This window comes from Atractosteus spatula, chromosome 14, assembly GCF_055471065.1.
Source record: "Atractosteus spatula isolate fAtrSpa1 chromosome 14, fAtrSpa1.hap1, whole genome shotgun sequence".
Classification (NCBI taxonomy): Eukaryota; Metazoa; Chordata; class Actinopteri; order Semionotiformes; family Lepisosteidae; genus Atractosteus; species Atractosteus spatula.
The window spans coordinates 2,869,775-2,887,367 of NC_142719.1; the positions used below are offsets into that span (position 1 = coordinate 2,869,775).

The window sequence follows — 17,593 nt, forward strand, 5'->3', positions numbered from 1 at the left end:
GGTTTTCACACATCCTGATTAGCCCTAATCAGACTGATTTACTGACTTACCAGGACTTAATGTTAATACAGACAAACTGTTCTAGGACTATGTCGGATTGGGGTCTGTGATCTGCGCTTAATAAATCAGTATTAAAAGCTACAATCAATTATGTTTTCTTTTTCAATTTAGACTAAAATACTCATAAAGAGCATGCATTGTATACACATATGAGTACAAAGGCAATGTTCCTTCCTCCTTCAATAAAACTGATTTGGCATTGTAAGCGCAAATGCTATTGCATGCAGTATTTTCAGAATACTGCTTTCACTGCAGAATGTCATTTGATATAAAACTGAGGGGTTAAAGAATGGCATCCCATGCATCTCCAGCCTTTCTGAGCTGCTGTGTATTTGCATACCGACTGGCACCAAGACATCACTGCCTAGTGTGAAACGAACTTGCCAAGTGGGCATTTTTGTCTTGGATAAGTGCTGGAATATAGGAGTTCATCAGTTGATTTTTTTTTTACATTTTTAATGCTCAAAACTATAAATGTGGCTTAGGACCAATCTGGACAAAGTGGAATAATTTTTTAAAAATTTCTTGCTCGGAAATGGGCAGTGGGAACGGGGCTAGCTCCCTACATCCCCTGCTGGTGTAGACAGGTGCCTGGGGTGACGTGGGCAGGTCATATCAGTGGAGCAGTGGTGCTGAGCAGCAGGTAGTTGTAGCTTTCGGCTGTGGACGGTGATTTTGTGTGGGCCGTGGGATGCCAGAGTCACGTCTGACACGGAGGCAGCGCACGTCATCCACCGCCAGGTTCTGGCAGCCAGGAGGAGGCAGTGAGTACGCCCCTGGCCTTCTGGGCTAGCCCTGCTGCTACTGCGCAACAGTGGACACTAGCAGCACTGGAGCTTTTTTAAACCAGTGTCATTTCAGTTTTCAGAGCCTCACTCTTGACACCCCTTTCCTCAGCCGTACTCGGGTGAAGGTCTCGAGATCTGTTCTCAGTCCTCATGTTTCTTTATATCTGTGCTCTTGGTGTTGTGTTTACATCTGCAAAGTTTCTCGCTCGCCACCAGATCTTTGTCCACTTTCAGGCTTCACATGTGAAAAATGGCAAACAGGCAGACAGCAGCACCACAGTGCACCTCTTTCCAATATTTATTATCACACAGTCCCTTGTCCCTTCTGCATGCTAAGAAAATGATATGTTGACACAGTGCTCAAAGTAGTTGCTCGTCTTCTAAGTAAACAAAGTACATTACGAAACACAACTAGACACACAGCTATTATTTGCAAACACAGAGAAGACATTCAGTGAGAAGAACAGAACAGGAGAACAGGGAGTCATGTGGCTTGTTGGTGTTCCTGCCAAGGCCTGAAGCCATTCCTCATATCTAGTGTATAAATAGACAAGACATGGACAGCGTACAAGTGTGCAATCACAGTGTCCCTCTCAACTACAACTGATACACCAGGAGTTTCATTAGAAATGTTTTTAAAATCTCAGACAGTGGACTAATTTTGTGATGTATTTATTAATTTAGAGATGTGTAAGTGCAGTTTCGAGTTTTTCAAAGGCAATCCTCCAAAACAAAAGTTTAGAAGCATTAACAAGAAACCATTGAAGGGTCAGTGCTTGCACGGAACTTGTGGTGAGACCCAGAGTCTTGCGAACATGAGAAGATCCTGGTTTTAAAGATTTGCAGTCCGTGTTTCAGTTTCTAAGATAACACTGGAGAAAAACAGTGAATGTTAGAGGCCCTCTGCTCCTGCCTTGTTACAGCTAACACGTTTGTAGAGCTCTGTCTTTCTGAGAGCAGTGGACATGATCTCCATTCCACCCATCTGTTTTCAGTAACCGCGCAATTCTTAATTTAGAAAATTATGATGAGCTGGAGCTCAAATTGCCAGGCAGAGGACCCAAGCTACAACCAAGACAGGATGCCAGTCCAGTTAGAATCTATATAAAGAATGTTTATTTTATATTTTATAGTTTTATTAAAGTGCTTTTATACTTAAATATCAGGTGATAAAATCCTCAAGCCTATAGATAAACGTCTTGCCTGATTTCACTTATCTTTGGTTACAGTTCAGAACTCAATATTGAGCGCCCAGCCTGCTTAAAAAAACTGCATTTCCCAGCTACCCCTATTGCACATTGAGGAAGCGCACCGTGGAGGTTTTTGGGAAATTGAGTTTTTCGACGTAAAAGAACAGTTTTTAATTGCTTCTCAAAGAACAAAATGCATTAATGCTTTTTAAAAGAAATTGTAATCTCGTCTCAGACAATTTAAGGAACAAGGGCAGTTAAAAAAGTGTTAAATATTAACTAAGTCGCCATGTTTACGTTTTTTGAAACCAAAGATACATAAATCTTTCTAACGGTCTTTCTAAAATAAAAATAATCTAAAAATCTGTTCATATACAGCAGCCTTTTTTATTTTATGAACAAGGAATGAGTATTCCCTTATTTCTGGGGGCTGTGTTGTCTTACAACAACAACAAGAAGAATGGCTGTTGTCAAATGTCGATATGACTTAGAATTATATGTAGATACTTTGACGCAGTTAAGACACAGCAAGCATTCACATCCTAAAAAACTGTAAAATCAGGATTCCGTATGCATATAAAGTTAACGCCTTCGCTGAGACTTTTAGAAATTTACGCCACTGAATGTAGCGATTGACGTGCTCTGTAGGGTGGGGTTCAAATTTCAGCGCTCGCCTGTGAAACAGCGCAAACTGGGGTGCTTTATCACTTTTCGCCAGAAGAGGGAGACATTCAAAAGTACTTGCCAGGAACGTCAGCACCTGTGTTTCCTTGAACTTCAGGACATGCTGTATTGCTAGTCAGCCAGAGCTGAGCATTCATTTACCCTTAAAAGTCAACAAGCTCTTTTCTGCTGAACATTATTAATACCAATTATTGGATATTCAGAATCTTCAGGCACAAATCGCAGAGTCCGTGAGCTTTAGACTTTAAAACCACTGAAAACAATTCACTATCTTCTTGGAGTTTTCTGTCAGGATTAACTAGGAGAGTCACCCCAACAGCATGGAGACAGCTGCTTTTCCATTGCTAGCAATCCGAGGAGTTTAAGCAGCAATCTTTTTGAAAAAGATAAAAGCCTAGCATAGTTCTGTCCTCTGTTTTGCCTCTATGTTCTCCAAGCCTCAGATGAAAAGCTTTTCAACACTGTATTGCACCCCAAAATCCAAAATTAATTATTAAACATTAAAATGTTTATATATATTATCAATAAAAAAATATCGATGGCGAGATTTTATGGTATAGTTAAAGCAAAATGGCCAAGATACACTAAGAGGCTGCTGCGTCAACATGCCTGAGACCTGTTTGCAGCAGTCACCTGGTGGGAGTCTGGTCCGGAGGTCGTCGTTCCCCTTCAGAGCATTCCCCCCTGTAGGATACAGTGATTTGCCCTTCAAGGTTTTTAAACAGTCTCTCTCTCAGGGTGGGGATTTAAAAAAGAAAGCACTGCCCCCAGTGGTAAAAGGTGCAATATTACGACACGGCCGTGTTCTCTAGCCGCTCTAGACTCCGGGCCGTGCGGCGGTGCGAATATTTGTTTGAAGCGGCCAGACGGTTCCTGAACATGATTAAAGCACGGCTGAGAACTGAGCGGAACCTTGCACACTGCCGGGGGACCGCGGGTGTGTGACTGCACCACCCTGCTCCTCTGCAGTGGGTCAGGACTCACGAACAGCTTTATACCTCCACAGGTCTCAGTTATACTCTGCCCCACGACTTCCTGCAGCGTTATGTTTTTAAAATGCAGCCCGTTTGAAATACGATTACCGAGCAGTGTTCACCGCAGATGGCCAAGCCTCATGCTGCAGTGAGCCCGTGGCGGTGGCTGTTTCAGAGCTATCTCACGGCAGATCCAGGTTTTGACTTACAGTAGTTAAAAACGCAAGGCAGAAGATGTCATTTTGAAAGCTGCCCTACCTGATGCACTGTCCTTAATGTGTACACATCTAACAATGTAAAAAGAACTAACTGTCTCACAAGGACCAAACTGCAAAAAATAGATCCTATTTTAGTACGCTGTGGTGTCTTGGTAAACCACCAACTGCATCGCTGTTTTTCCCTCTGGTGTGAGATGTGTTTTAAACCGCGCTGTCTTTTCTTTTGAGTTTTGCTTTGCTGAGAAGTGTTGTTCAGAAACGGGGGTTCACTCACCCCAACCCCGTCTCACCGATGACGGGGACAGGGTGGGGCTGTTCGCACGGCACGCCAGCGGGGCTACTTGGCTGCCTCTTTCTTCTCGGGGGACCGCCTGTGCTTCTGCGCCACGCCGTAGGGCACGTGGGCCGCGATGGTGCCCATCTCGGTCGCCCCCTCCACGTGGAACATCTGGTCATCGAAGAAGATGTGCGGGCGGATCTTCTCCAGCAGCGGGCCCTTGGGGGCCCCCGCCAGGAAGAGCGCCTCGTCCGTCTCCAGCCCCCAGCTGCGCAGGGTCTTCAGCGCCCGCGCGCCCGAGCTGGCCGCGCTGCGCGCCGTCACCAGGTACGTGCGGATGGGGCACTCCAGGCGCTGCCCCTTGGCGTAGAACTTCTTCTGCAGCCTGCCCAGGGACTCCAGGAAGCACTTGAGGGGACCCTGCCGGGGGGCGACAGAGCACAGGGGCAGCTGAGGATCATGAAAGCAAACAGCCATCAGCCATTTTCCGAACCGCTTTGTCCAGAACCAGGAGCCGGATACTGTCCAGGCAAGCAGCAGTGCAAGGCAGGGAACCCCCACTGCAGGACACTCACGCACGCACACACACACAGACGCACGCACACACACCAGGGCCAAATTCCCCAGAAGCCCATTAAGCCACCAGTATGTCTCTGGACTGTGGCAGGAAACCGGAGCACCCGGAGGAAACCCACATGAACACAGGAAGAACCTACAGACTCCAGCAGACTGCACCCCAGGAGCTGAACCCAGGGCCCCAGTGCTGCAATGTTAATCACTGTGCCACCAGGGCGCCATTACAAACACACTGTCTGCGCGGTCTGTTTGAGAATGGAACATGTTTGTGTGTAACTCGCCGCCTTCATTGATTTTCACGTTTCTAACAGGTAAACACGCAGGTTCACAGGGTTACTTGTGATCTGTTTGTGCCCTAACCCCCACTAACACGAGGGAGGCCTGTGCCTTTAAGAAAGAGGACACTTGCTCGGGTGGTCAGGTGGGCAAAGGTGTGTAAGTACACAGGTATCACAAACAGCCACCTCGACGTTTACGGAAAAAAAAACGAAGTTTGGCCACAGCGCCGCGCTGGGACTGCAGTTCTTGTAGTTGTGTCTTCATCCAGCTGTGTCCCGGCTGGGTGTTAAGGTGAGTCGCGTTTTCGCTGTAGCCGGTATCTTGACACCGGGCATATGCTCCACGCGCGTACGGGGGGACGTACGTGCGCCAGGGGGTTGTTCTCGTGCGCCTTCTCGTGCTCGAAGAACTTGTCCAGCCCGTGCGCTTTGACGATCTGCTCCGACTCGTCCGAGAACAGCACCGCGTCCCCGTCGAAGGCGACGCGCAGCTGCGAGTCCGACACCTCCACGGCCTTGTCCGGGCTGAACATGGTGGCCGCGGCGATTCCTGGGGCAGAGGCGCAGAGACACGGAGATCACAACCCGCAGTCTGCTTCACCCGCCCCCCGCGCAGCCCTGCTGAGGTCAAGTCCGACAGAAGCAGCTCAGAGGTTCAGCGCTGTGCTTCCTTGGGGAAACTGGTATGTCAAAAAAAAGAGCCACTCAGGCGAGCTTTTAAGAAGAATGAGAAGTGGAAAGATTTTGGTTTGATTTTCATCGATGTGGCGCACCCTTCTCCTGGAGACTCGTGCGTCATTTCTCTAATGACCATTCTTAATGAATGAATTGTCTCACTGGCTGCGTTTTAACAGGCTGAGTTATGATATTCCGAATGTGTGGCCTTTTGAGCAAAACCTCCGAGATGCACTTCTGTGAAGGGGGCTGTATGAAATAAAGCTGACCTCTTATTGGACTGGAGATTTCCTGGTCTGCTTTTAAGAAACAGCCTGTGGTTCATTACAGAACAGATCCAAGACCTGGTACAGTGGAGGTGCACCTGTAATGAAGCCCTGGAGTGTGCCACGTACAGTCAGTGGACGCAGCCTTGCGTGCCCGGTCAGATCCACAGAGAATAACAGGGGACTGAGCAGATCTTCCGAGTCTCGGGGGCGGGGGGCTCGGGGGGCACTCACCTTCCTCCAGCGCCTCCTGCACCTTCTCGGAGTCCGAGGACAGGTAGAGGTTCGTGTGGTAGGCCTTCAGGTAGCCGATGGGGCTCTTCCCTCCCGTCATACAGAAGCGCTCGATGAACAGGTCTGCCCACACACAGCACAGACAGCAGCGCGTCAGCAGCCCCGCCAGACTGCGTCCCCTGACAGCCAGCGCGGGCTGCTGGCGCTCTGCATTCTCTTCCCATGACCCCCTGTACTTGTCTCGGCTGTCCCACGCCAGGCAGAAACGCCCAGTCTGAGAGAGTGCTGAGAGTGGCAACGGTGCCCCTGTTCTGTGCTAAATGAAGACTCGGGCTCGGTGGAGCTGTCTCTTTTCACCCTTGCTGTTGCTTTAGAAATGAAGCGAACTGACATAACCTGCACTAGTTGTAACCGGCATGAAACCTGCCGGGGACGCAGTAGATGTGTATTCATGAGGCGTCTGGTTCATCAGCACGCGTTTGTGAACAATCGTAAACTGTGCACTCTGGACTAACAAAATTAAAAAGAAAAAACTTTTGCAAAAGTTCATTTATGTTTCAACCCTGGTAATACAAACATCCGCGGATGTTTCCACTGTGTATTTGGGGAGTTTGGGGGCCAGGAGAAGAGAGACCTCTGCGTCCCCCCCCCTTTCCTCCACATCTCTTTGGGATAACGTGCAGGGCGTGAGAGCTGTCAATTGACCTTTGGCCTTCGAACCCTGTGGTATTACAGAGCATCGCGTTTCTGTGGACAGTTTACTCCACATGCTCAAGATCCTCAAGTGGAGTGTAGAAATAGCTTACATTGCATTTCTGTTTAGCGCTTGTGGCATATATCAATGTAAAGGATCCATAACTTGCTCTACAATAGCACAAATTATCACAATGTAGAACATCTTCATACAGAGCTATTAGTTGTGAGATTGTTACTTCTAACCTGCATAATCAAATGTTGAATGGGAAAAGCTTAGCTGAAATTTAGAAAGTAGAAGACATCTTAGGTTTATCCCTGGGTCATTCACTGCTGTGATGGAATGGGACAATATTTTTAAGGTTAACTTGTTTCAGGCCTGGAATGTGCCCTCTGGTTAGCTGGAAACAAACTGTGTTTACGGTACTTTCTTCTGACGTGACTGCAGTCTTTTGACTGTTTCACACAATTAGCCAAGAAGGAGATCAAAGGCTGACATTGTACAGATGCTTTCTAACTATATCTGGGGCACTGTTGGGTACTGCACAGGAATGTGGCCCCTGTAAGGCCTGTGTGTCAGATTTGGAAATGTGTGAAAAGGTCACTGGTTCAGTCTCACTGTCAGCTTGAGAAAATGTAAAGGGCCCTTTCCAAAATCACTTCAATGTCATTGATATCTTCAGACTTGCTCATGTCTGGGCTGTGATGCTGTCGGTGTCGTCAGTATCAGAGACTTGCTCATGTCTGGGCTGTGATGCTGTCGGTGTCGTCAGTATCAGAGACTTGCTCATGTCTGGGCTGTGATGCTGTCGGTGTCGTCAGTATCAGAGACTTGCTCATGTCTGGGCTGTGATGCTGTCGTTGTCGTCAGTATCAGAGACTTGCTCATGTCTGGGCTGTGATGCTGTCGGTGTCGTCAGTATCAGAGACTTGCTCATGTCTGGGCTGTGATGCTGTCGGTGTCGTCAGTATCAGAGACTTGCTCATGTCTGGGCTGTGATGCTGTCGGTGTCGTCAGTATCAGAGACTTGCTCATGTCTGGGCTGTGATGCTGTCGTTGTCGTCAGTATCAGAGACTTGCTCATGTCTGGGCTGTGATGCTGTCGGTGTCGTCAGTATCAGAGACTTGCTCATGTCTGGGCTGTGATGCTGTCGGTGTCGTCAGTATCAGAGACTTGCTCATGTCTGGGCTGTGATGCTGTCGGTGTCGTCAGTATCAGAGACTTGCTCATGTCTGGGCTGTGATGCTGTCGTTGTCGTCAGTATCAGAGACTTGCTCATGTCTGGGCTGTGATGCTGTCGGTGTCGTCAGTATCAGAGACTTGCTCATGTCTGGGCTGTGATGCTGTCGGTGTCGTCAGTATCAGAGACTTGCTCATGTCTGGGCTGTGATGCTGTCGGTGTCCTCAGTATCAGAGACTTGCTCGCTCATGTCTGGGCTGTGATGCTGTCGGTGTCCTCAGTATCAGAGACTTGCTCATGTCTGGAATGTGATGCTGTCGGTGTCCTCAGTATCAGAGACTTGCTCGCTCATGTCTGGGCTGTGATGCTGTCGGTGTCCTCAGTATCAGAGACTTGCTCATGTCTGGGCTGTGATGCTGTGACTGGGGAGCCCACTCAGAGGGCTCCTCGGGCTCTTGGGTGCTTGCAGCTCAGTCGGGACTCACTGTAGTGGTTGATGGTGTTGATGAGCCTCACTCCCACCTGCGCGTGGTTGTTGGTCATCAGGACGATGTCGAAGAGCTCCTCGCTGTCCGGGTACAGCTCCCGCAGCCGGCTGTTCACGGCCTCCAGAGCCTGGGCACGCGCCGCGGACCGGAGGGGACACACAGCAAGAAACCCACACAGACCTGGTCAGATGGCATCTCAACAAATGACCTGAGAACAGCGCGAGCCAGGAGACTCAGACGCCCAACAAATGAGCTGTTACTGCGACTAAGGAACAATGATATCCATAACTTCAATGACTGGATGAGGGATTGTCTTCCATCAGTAAGAGGGAGGGTGTTTCTTGGCAATTGTACCTTTAGTTAATGGAGTTTTTAATGAAAGTCCAGGAAGGATGGCAGGAACCGCACTCTCCTTCGCCTCTGCTGCTCTCTGCTACTCTAACTCCAGTCTTCCATGACGTCACCCCCTGAAAGAGCATCAGTGCCACCAGGAGCCCCTCTCTCCTGCCTGTATTCCTCTCTCTGCCCTCTCTGTGCAGCTCCCCCTTGGTTACCTCCTCACTGCAGGAGGTCCTGACTTCCTTGTCCTGCAGCCAGGCAGTGGCCCTTCAGCTAAGCAGGTCAAGACAAAACTACTTCTGCCCAACTCCTCAAAGACATTCCTGAACACATCAGCTTATTGGGGGGATGTTAGTCCTTGTGGATTTTCATTCGCCAGTCTGCCGTCACTCTCTTACTTGCTCTTAATTTTTTTTCCACCTTCTAATTTAATATTTCCTTAATCGCCGAATTACTTTCACACAGAAGAAGGTCAGTCTGCTTCTGACAAACAAGTCTTCCTTCTGTGAGCCCAGGGGCTGGGAAAATGCCAGCAAATTTGTGAGAAGCAAAATGGGTTTTCCCAGCAGCATCGGAGGAGTGTGGCCATCTTTCTCATCCTCTGACCCAGGCTCTCTGTCAAACTAGCTCTGTAACTAGTCTGTGACTTGGGTTGCGATGAGAAATGTGATGCCTCCTCAAAGCCTATCAGTGCTCTACTGATGTTCTCGCTCATCCCATTGCACACTGCTTGTAGAGCCCCGGGGAGCAGCAGGCAGAGACAGAGACAAGCGCTCTGACCTTGACAAAGGGGAAGGCAGCCCCGGGTTCGAAGGGCTCGTTCTCGTGGTCCAGCTGGTAGCGGACGTACTCCTCCACGCCCCTTTGCTCGTAGATCTTCTGCTCCTCCTCCATCCGGAAGAGCGCCCGCGAAGACACGGCGATGGTGATGGCATTCTGCGGCTTCGGCTGAAAGGAGGAGTGGGGTTTTATTGCGACGACCCGCGGCATGGCCACGCGCCGTGCTCAGAGCTGCAGACACAGCGCAGGGGTTGCACAGCCCTGAGCCCTGGAAGTGGCTAAGAATCCTGTGTCCTGGCCAGCAGGCTCCATTATGTTCAGTTAAGTCCCTAGCAAAATCACCCAGTTCATTCATTCATTATTTTGATTAATTTAATTGAACAGATTTGTTTGCAAGTAATCTGATTAATTAATTGGTCAAACGAATGTGTTGCTAATTAAGCTATATAATAGCCGATAATGCTATGCCCGTAAGGAACTGAACCGATAACTCCTGATTACAAAAGTAACAAAGACTGAATTTGAATTTATGTAGAAGTGTTTTTTTACAGTATCTGCATTCACTTCCTGACACTGGGGTGAGCGTATTAATGGTGCTGTGTATTCATGTACCTGTATGCAGTCGAGTGTGTTTATATAGGACCATGGACCACGGTACATTTCGACAGTGTTTCCCCCTGCTTTGGCTGTGCTTGTACCAGGCATCTGCCCTGCTTAGTCGTGGTCTTTCTCAGGGCTGTACGTCTCTTAGGTAATCCACAGGAAGTCTCACAAGCCACAGCTTCATCAGGACATGGTCTGGATCAGGGGTCTCCACCCCCAGCCAGTTTATCTTCCCGGGTCTCCCTCACTCGTTAGTTTTCTTGAAGAACACGTGTAGGTCGTTGATCGATCGATTAAACACGATTCTGTTCAATGAAGGGAAGTCTGGTTCTCGGGGCCTGAAGGTCCTTTACATTTTTGTCCCAAATGATTTCTGAACTTCCTGATTAAAAAAAAAACCAGTTGTAACTCATCAGAGTTCAATAGCCCCAGGTCCTTAGGGGGTCGTCTGGGTTGTGGGTTTGGGGTGCCCAGGCCTGCGGAGTCAGTGTGGTGTGTTTTCTCAAGCAATGGCATGGAGCTGAGCCCCTCTCAGCGTGGCTGGCCATGGGCAGCACAGTGACAGGCTGGCGCCCACCCCCTCATGCCCACCACAGCTCTAATCTTGGCTGGCACACAGAGCAGGGGTTATAAATATAGTTGTATCTGAAAGTTCACAGTGTATTTCAGCTCTCAAATAACGGAAATGACTCAGCTGCCTGAAGCCTTAAGTCCTCATGTTCTGAAAGAACCCTGAGCTGTTCTTATTTAAGTTTTGTTTTTTAAGTCTCTAGCAATATATTGTTTAGTTTATTTTTGGTGATGTCAAGGCAGGGCTGCGCTGAGGTCTAACAGGTCACCAGATAACCTTGGTTCAGTTGCGGCTACATTAATAACCCCTTCCCTAGATGGTAACTAGAGAGATGGACACCCTCTTACAGTATATATCGTATGTATGCTTTATGTCGCTGATTCTGAAGTACCCCTGTGTCTTCTTGTGTTCAATCCAGCTGAGCCCTTGGCCAGTTAGGCTAAATGATGTCAGGATGATTATTAAAACTCGGATGGGGGTAAGTAATTATTATCATCCCTGAGTAAATTTCTGGGCTTTGCAAGTGCACTCATCCAGGTGTGTAGAATCTAGGAATTGAACACCCGTGTTTGGACATGATTAACTGCTGACCTGCTAAGCGGTCTGTAGGCAGATGTAAGGCTCAGCCTGTTGATAGGCAGGTAAGGAGGGAGTGGATGAGAATTGTTTAGCAGCAGCAATCCTGCAGCAGAATGGTGTCAAAAACAGCATAGAAAGGTGTAATCAATAGGTTCAATCACAGGGATCAATTAGTGTTAGTGATCAAGAGCTCAGTTGGAAAGAAAATTATTCTAGCATGTCTCTGTCTCAGTTCCAGAGCTATTTTAATACATATCACAGCTGCAGCTATTTATATATGTAGTTGTGTGTGTAGTTCTGTTTGGGATAGGGAGAGGATTTAAGTGAAGTCTGGGATCTGAAAGAGGAAATGGAGTGAGGAAGACTGAGCTCTTCCTCCTCAGGAAAGACAGATACAGCAGTTGCCACTAAACCCCTGTTTGGCGTGAACCCAGCTGCTGAGTTGCCCCTCAGCGCAGTGAGAGTGCAGGGGAGCACAGGAGGGGCGACAGGGACACGGTTAATTATAGATTGTGAGAGAGCCCAGGACTCTTCGAACAGACATGAACAGATTCTCTTCCCACTTCTTAACAATGCTCCCGCCCTTTCTTTTTTCAAGTCTACACTGAAAGCATACCCATGTTTATGGATTTTTCTCTTAAAAATTAGTTCTGATGCCAGGGTTAGTGCTAGGCTCATGCACCAGGATGAGGGTCTATGGGTGTACAGTTGTCAGATTTTGTATATCCATAGTGTATAGAAATGCGCATGTTCTGTGTTTATAAAATGTCATGTTTTGATTTTAATCAGTTGTTTTTTTGCTTTTATCCTCTTTCTATGATGTTTTTGTTTATTTAACAATGAGTTAGAAAATAATTCCATATCCTTTCAGTACTTTGATAGGTTGTTTACCTTGAAAGGCACTATATTGAATACCCTGTGATTAGTCACAGACTGATCCAAATGGCTTTTACTGTTATCCAGCCATATCGATCATAATACTAGTGGCCCTTGTGGGTATGAAAAGCAAAGAGCTTTTGCCTGGACTGGCTTTTGTCACAATTAATTAAAATAATTTCCCTTGTTGCCATAAATCCCTTTAATCTTTATGGATGTAAATCAGGGGCAAAGAGCTGCAGTCTCCATTAGCAGTAATGATATAAGACATCAAATGGAGAGACTATGATGAGAAAGAGGGAAGATGTTCATCAGTCACCAGCTGCATTTTGAAATAAAAACCTGCATTAACCTGTCATATGAGTATGTTACACAATTGTTAACCCTTACAGTACATTTTCCAGTACTTATTTATTTGTGTTAAACACTCAACACCCTTCAGTTAAGCATTGATTGTGTGCCTATTTAGTAATAATTATCTAGATACTCTGCATCAACATGCACAATTTATTTTGGTCTACATAGGGGACAATCGTTTTCAAAAAGAGCTAATCTGCACACATTTACACTTTCTGCTTTCTCAAGACAGTCCAGGCACGCAGAGATGGTTGTGACCCTAGTGACTCTTTATCTCAATTTGCAGCCTGTGTGATTTCCGTGATGCAGCTCTCAAAAGCAAACACATAATTCTGTATGCCAAAAACCTTCCTGCTGTTAGTGACAGGACTGCAATGACAGAAACGCAATTAGGCGTGCAGTTATGTTCAGGGTGGTCCTGGTGATGCTGTCATGCATGTCACACACGTACATCACAGAGCAGTAATGACAGGCAGGCAGGCAGATCAGGGGGCAGGGAAGACAGCGCGGAGCTGCAGCTCTCTATGCAGGCACACATGCACACCAGCACACAAGCACACAAGCACGGCCAGGCGATGGCAGACGCAGGGAGCCGTTGCTCAGACAGCATCACAGACACCAGCAGCAGGAGAGCAGCCTGGGAGCAGGAGCAGGGGACACACAGGGGGAAGGTGGGGGGGGGGAGGGTGACACAGCAGGACATTACCGTTTTGGGTTTCTTGGTGGGGGTCAGCTTGTCGTAGAAAGCCTTGGTGTCCTCCCAGTGGGGCCTACCCTCTCCATTGGCAGAGTTGCCCCCTCTCCTCTGCCGGCCGCTGGCCTGTGCGGAGTCCAGGTTCATGGGTCTTGTTGCCTCGGCTGCGTCTGTTCATCCACGGAGAATCCCCCCCACCCCGCCCTCCCCAGTTGCTACCCCCCGCTAATCCTCCTCCTCCTCCCAGGACTCTGGGAAATTCCTGCTGCGCCTTCCAGGCACTTCAAGTGGAAGCCAGGCAAGGCGGGGAGCTGAGAGGAAGGGGCAAGCGGAGAGGGAGAGGAAGGCTGTGTTCCGATTCCTGTCCCTTTTGGTCTTGCTGTTCTGGTTTTGCTGCCGGTCTTGTTTTCCCCCGTCTCCTCTCGTCTGTCATTTAACCTCTCTCCAGTAATCCCGAGGCTCCCCAGTGCGTGTGTGAATTCTCTCTCTCCTGCTCTCGCTCTCTCACTCTTGCAGCAATGTGCTCTCGCTCTCTCACAGCCCCTTTAAACAGCTCGCCGGCACAGGCTCAGGATCGCCTTGCTGACAGCTCGCTGCACGGTGGCCAGCCCACATTCTTAACCCTTTGCTGGCCCAAGAGTGCTGCATACCTCCCACCATACAGTACACGCAGCTGGTGTGTGCGTGTGGATAGCCACCTGCCCTGCAGCTGGTCCACCTGCACTCACACAGGATCCTGCTTGAGCTGAACAGAGCGCTTTCCCTGTCCATTATTCATAGCCTCCGGACTACACCACGAGGAGGATGGGAATCCTGATGGCAGCTCCACTTCCAAGAGGGATAGACTGCTTGTTGTCGGAGCTCCGGAAGAGAGTGCACCCCATACCTGTTGCATGATCCCTTGTGATCCTTCACTGAAAGTGCAAAACCCAGACGTCCGTGCCCTGTGACCGAGTAAGAGCAATGTCTGTCTTTTTAAGCACAAGGGATAGAATTATTCTACAGAGCATTGCAGCACTGCTAAGCGCTTACTGTCTTTTAATATTTTATAGGCTGCTAAGGTGTTGAGTTTAGGTAAGACACGTTTCTTTTTAAATTCTGCACCAAACCTTTGACTTTTGCATTGAAGTTGGAAGCTATTTAACCCTCTCATTCACTTGCATGAGGGATAATAGTTTTCACCAGCCCTCTCCTTCTAACATTAATTTTCACAGCTGTAATTGGTTTTATTTTGTTCAGAAATTCAATACACTCGCTAGATGCATCTAATAGACATTTTCATACTGGGTATCTGCTGTAAAAACTCTCCACAAGACAAGTAAAATAAGTCTTCTATCAATTGTTTATGTATTCATGTATAACAGTGCATGAAAAATTATTTACATAGCCTTATTGCTAAGGTTACTTGTACTGTCTTATATATAGCTTTTTTGCCCAGTATTCTTAATGTATTTAGACTTCTCTTGTTGCTATATTGATAATATTCTATAATTATTTTAATCTTATTAGTTTGCTGCAACCCAACACCATTTCACACTTTGGTCCAAAATTACTTTTCAAAATGTATCTAAGGCAAAAGACTTAAAGCTTAAAAGGTTATGCCCCCCCGTATATGAGTTAAAAGTCTTCTTTTATCCAGGTCCAGTGGCAAGTGTGCGCCTCAGGACACAGACTCAGCTGGACTCCAGTCCTGAAAGGGAAAATTTCAGTCGCTAACTTCAGCACTGGTCTTGTTGGTTGTTTGAGCTTGTGCGTCGAAAAGGGCTTTGCTTCTGAATTACATCTGGATTTCCATTGCTCACTTGTGTGCCTGAGAATAGTGTTTATGATTCAAAAGCAGGGAGTCTGTTTGCACAAAGACAGACTATGTCACAAATCAGCGGGCACCTGCACAGTCTGCTCTGCTGCCTGTTTAGAGCAGCTGGTCCAATCATTCGCCTTCATTCACGTCTGGGTCACTCAGAGCTGAGCACTTTCATTTTTAATTGTATTTATTTTAGAAAAAAAAACAAACAATTGCTACAACCTCCACATCTTCACTAAGTGTCCTTTAGAGAAGGCATAGCAATGTGACCTGAAGCTCACTCCTTTTTTTTCCTGGATGGAGTTTTTTGTGGTTTAAAAGCAGGGATTTGTAGCTTGATCAAGAAAAGAAATCGTGAACTCTGCACAGTCCTGAAAGACTCCGGAGGTTTCCCTGTGCCCTGTACATTCCTGGGTGGCTCATAAAATGCTCTCGAGAGTAAGAAAGAAAAAGTTGTTTTTTTTCTTCTTCCTCTCCCTTTCATTCCTTCCGCAGGCCCACCTCTTTCTTCATTGCCACTCTCCTCTTCCTCTCCCCTGCTGCCTTGCTGCTGGGATTAAAGCAGAGGTGAGAGAAGCATGAGGACCGGTTGCTTAGCAGCGCCTCAGTTCCACCGTTCAGAATCCTTGCAGCCCATTGGCTGTGCTCAGTCCTGACATCACTGCAGTGGGTTGGGACTGTTCAAGACAGACTCATTTTACAAATAGAGGCAGGCGCCCCCTGCTGGAAGTAAAAAAGAAAGACACAAATTGTCACATTGGGCAGGTGGGCTGCAGGAGATATTCTCATCTCATGCAAGCTTCTTAACAGATTGTCAGGGGTTTCAGCAGGTCTTACCTAGTTTATTTCTGATCCACTGAAACCCTGATAGATGAATACATTCCGCTACCTGTGTTTTGAATGTTAGACTATAAAAGCTATAGTGTAGTTACCCAGTTTACATAGACGATAGACTGGAATGGACTAACAACACTGAGGCCATCTACATGAAGGGCCAGAGCTGACTTTACTTCCTGAGGAGGCTCAGGTCCTTCTACGTGTGTAGTAAGATGCTCCATGTGTTCTATCAGTCGGTTGTAGCGGGTGCCATTTTCTACGCGGTGGTGCGCTGGGGCTCTGGGATTAGAGCAGGGGATGCTAACAGGTTGAACAAGCTCATCAAAAAAGCAGGTTCTGTGATTGGGTCTGACCTGGACCCCCTGGAGGTAGTGGCTGAGAGGAGAATGGTGTCCAAATTAATGGCCATCACCTCTATGACAGGCTTGTGTAACAGAAAGTGCTACAGGAGGTCATTCTTTCTTACTGCCATAAGACTGTACAACTCCACTGTGTGTCTGGGCAGGGGCAGCACTGACCTGTTTAGGGACTAAATCTGAATCCTCTGTTTACAACTGGTGTGCAATATGTGGAAGTGGATTGGGCAATTTATCTATAATTGTGTAATATAGATCTACACTTGTGCAATATGCTTGTGGATTGTGCAATATGTCTATACTGTGCAATACATCTTCTTTATGCACTGTACGTTCCGGTTTCTTTTGGTCTATTCTGTATTATTACGTTGTACTGTGCTGTGTTGATTGTGCCTGGCTGCTGTTGCACTGCAATTTCCCTCACGGGACAAATTGTCTTTAAAATGAAGTCGAATATAACAGTTGCTCTTCCAGGTTAATCATTATGGCTTATCCATTTAAAAGACAATTTCTGCACTCTTACTTAGAATTTTAGCAGGGCTGTGTGTTGGCAGATCAGAGTTATAGATTCCAGTTTTACAGGAATGTGTCACTAGAATGGCAGTAGAATGAATTCAGGATGTTATTGTGGAGGTGTAGTTACTCTGTGATCCGAAGGGATGCTTAAAAACCCCTAAAGCCCAGGAGGTTAGATTTGCATCCCTTAAATCCACAGCCCTTGGTATCCAAGACACAGAATTTACCATCCTGGGTAGGATTAGCCAATGTCTCCATGGCAACACGGCACAACACTACGTCATCCAGGATGCAGCTCAGGCCCTCCTCGCTGTGTTCATCATGGGTAGCAGAGGGGTGTGTCTGCCAGGTCGCCGTGGAAACCTGGGCTGTGTAATTCCACGGCTCCCATTTTTACGTTTAACATGTTACACAAAATTACTTCTGAGCCACTCCCTCTGCCTGTTCCTGTCGGAAGGAAGGAGGTGGAAAAGCTCCTGTCTGGTTGTGGTTAGAGGCAGTGCAGTGCCACTCGACAGGGTGCTGGTTTTAAAGAAAACCTAGCACAGAAAAGGAAAGAAATTTACCCTCCTCTCAGGCCTCACTGCTATGTCTGATAGTTCACATTTCAGCAGAGCTCTCAAGCTCCAGCACTGATTAATTTCTTTAACTGATTGGCTTTATTTGTTTGACTTTTTTACTTGTTTCTGCACTCAGCT

General features: G+C 47.4%; 1 protein-coding gene across 1 annotated transcript; it reads right to left on the reverse strand.

Annotated features, from left to right (window-relative positions):
• Positions 1–1,125: 1,125 nt before the first annotated feature.
• nt5c1aa (5'-nucleotidase, cytosolic IAa) lies at positions 1,126–13,911 on the reverse strand. Its single transcript, XM_088933386.1, has 6 exons — positions 13,395–13,911; positions 9,703–9,870; positions 8,581–8,710; positions 6,221–6,343; positions 5,411–5,595; positions 1,126–4,611 (listed from the first exon to the last, which is right to left on the reverse strand). Exons 1-6 carry the CDS (start codon positions 13,527–13,529, stop codon positions 4,252–4,254), a joined length of 1,101 nt encoding a protein of 366 aa, XP_088789512.1. The 5' UTR covers positions 13,530–13,911; the 3' UTR covers positions 1,126–4,251.
• Between the last annotated feature and the right edge of the window lie 3,682 nt (positions 13,912–17,593).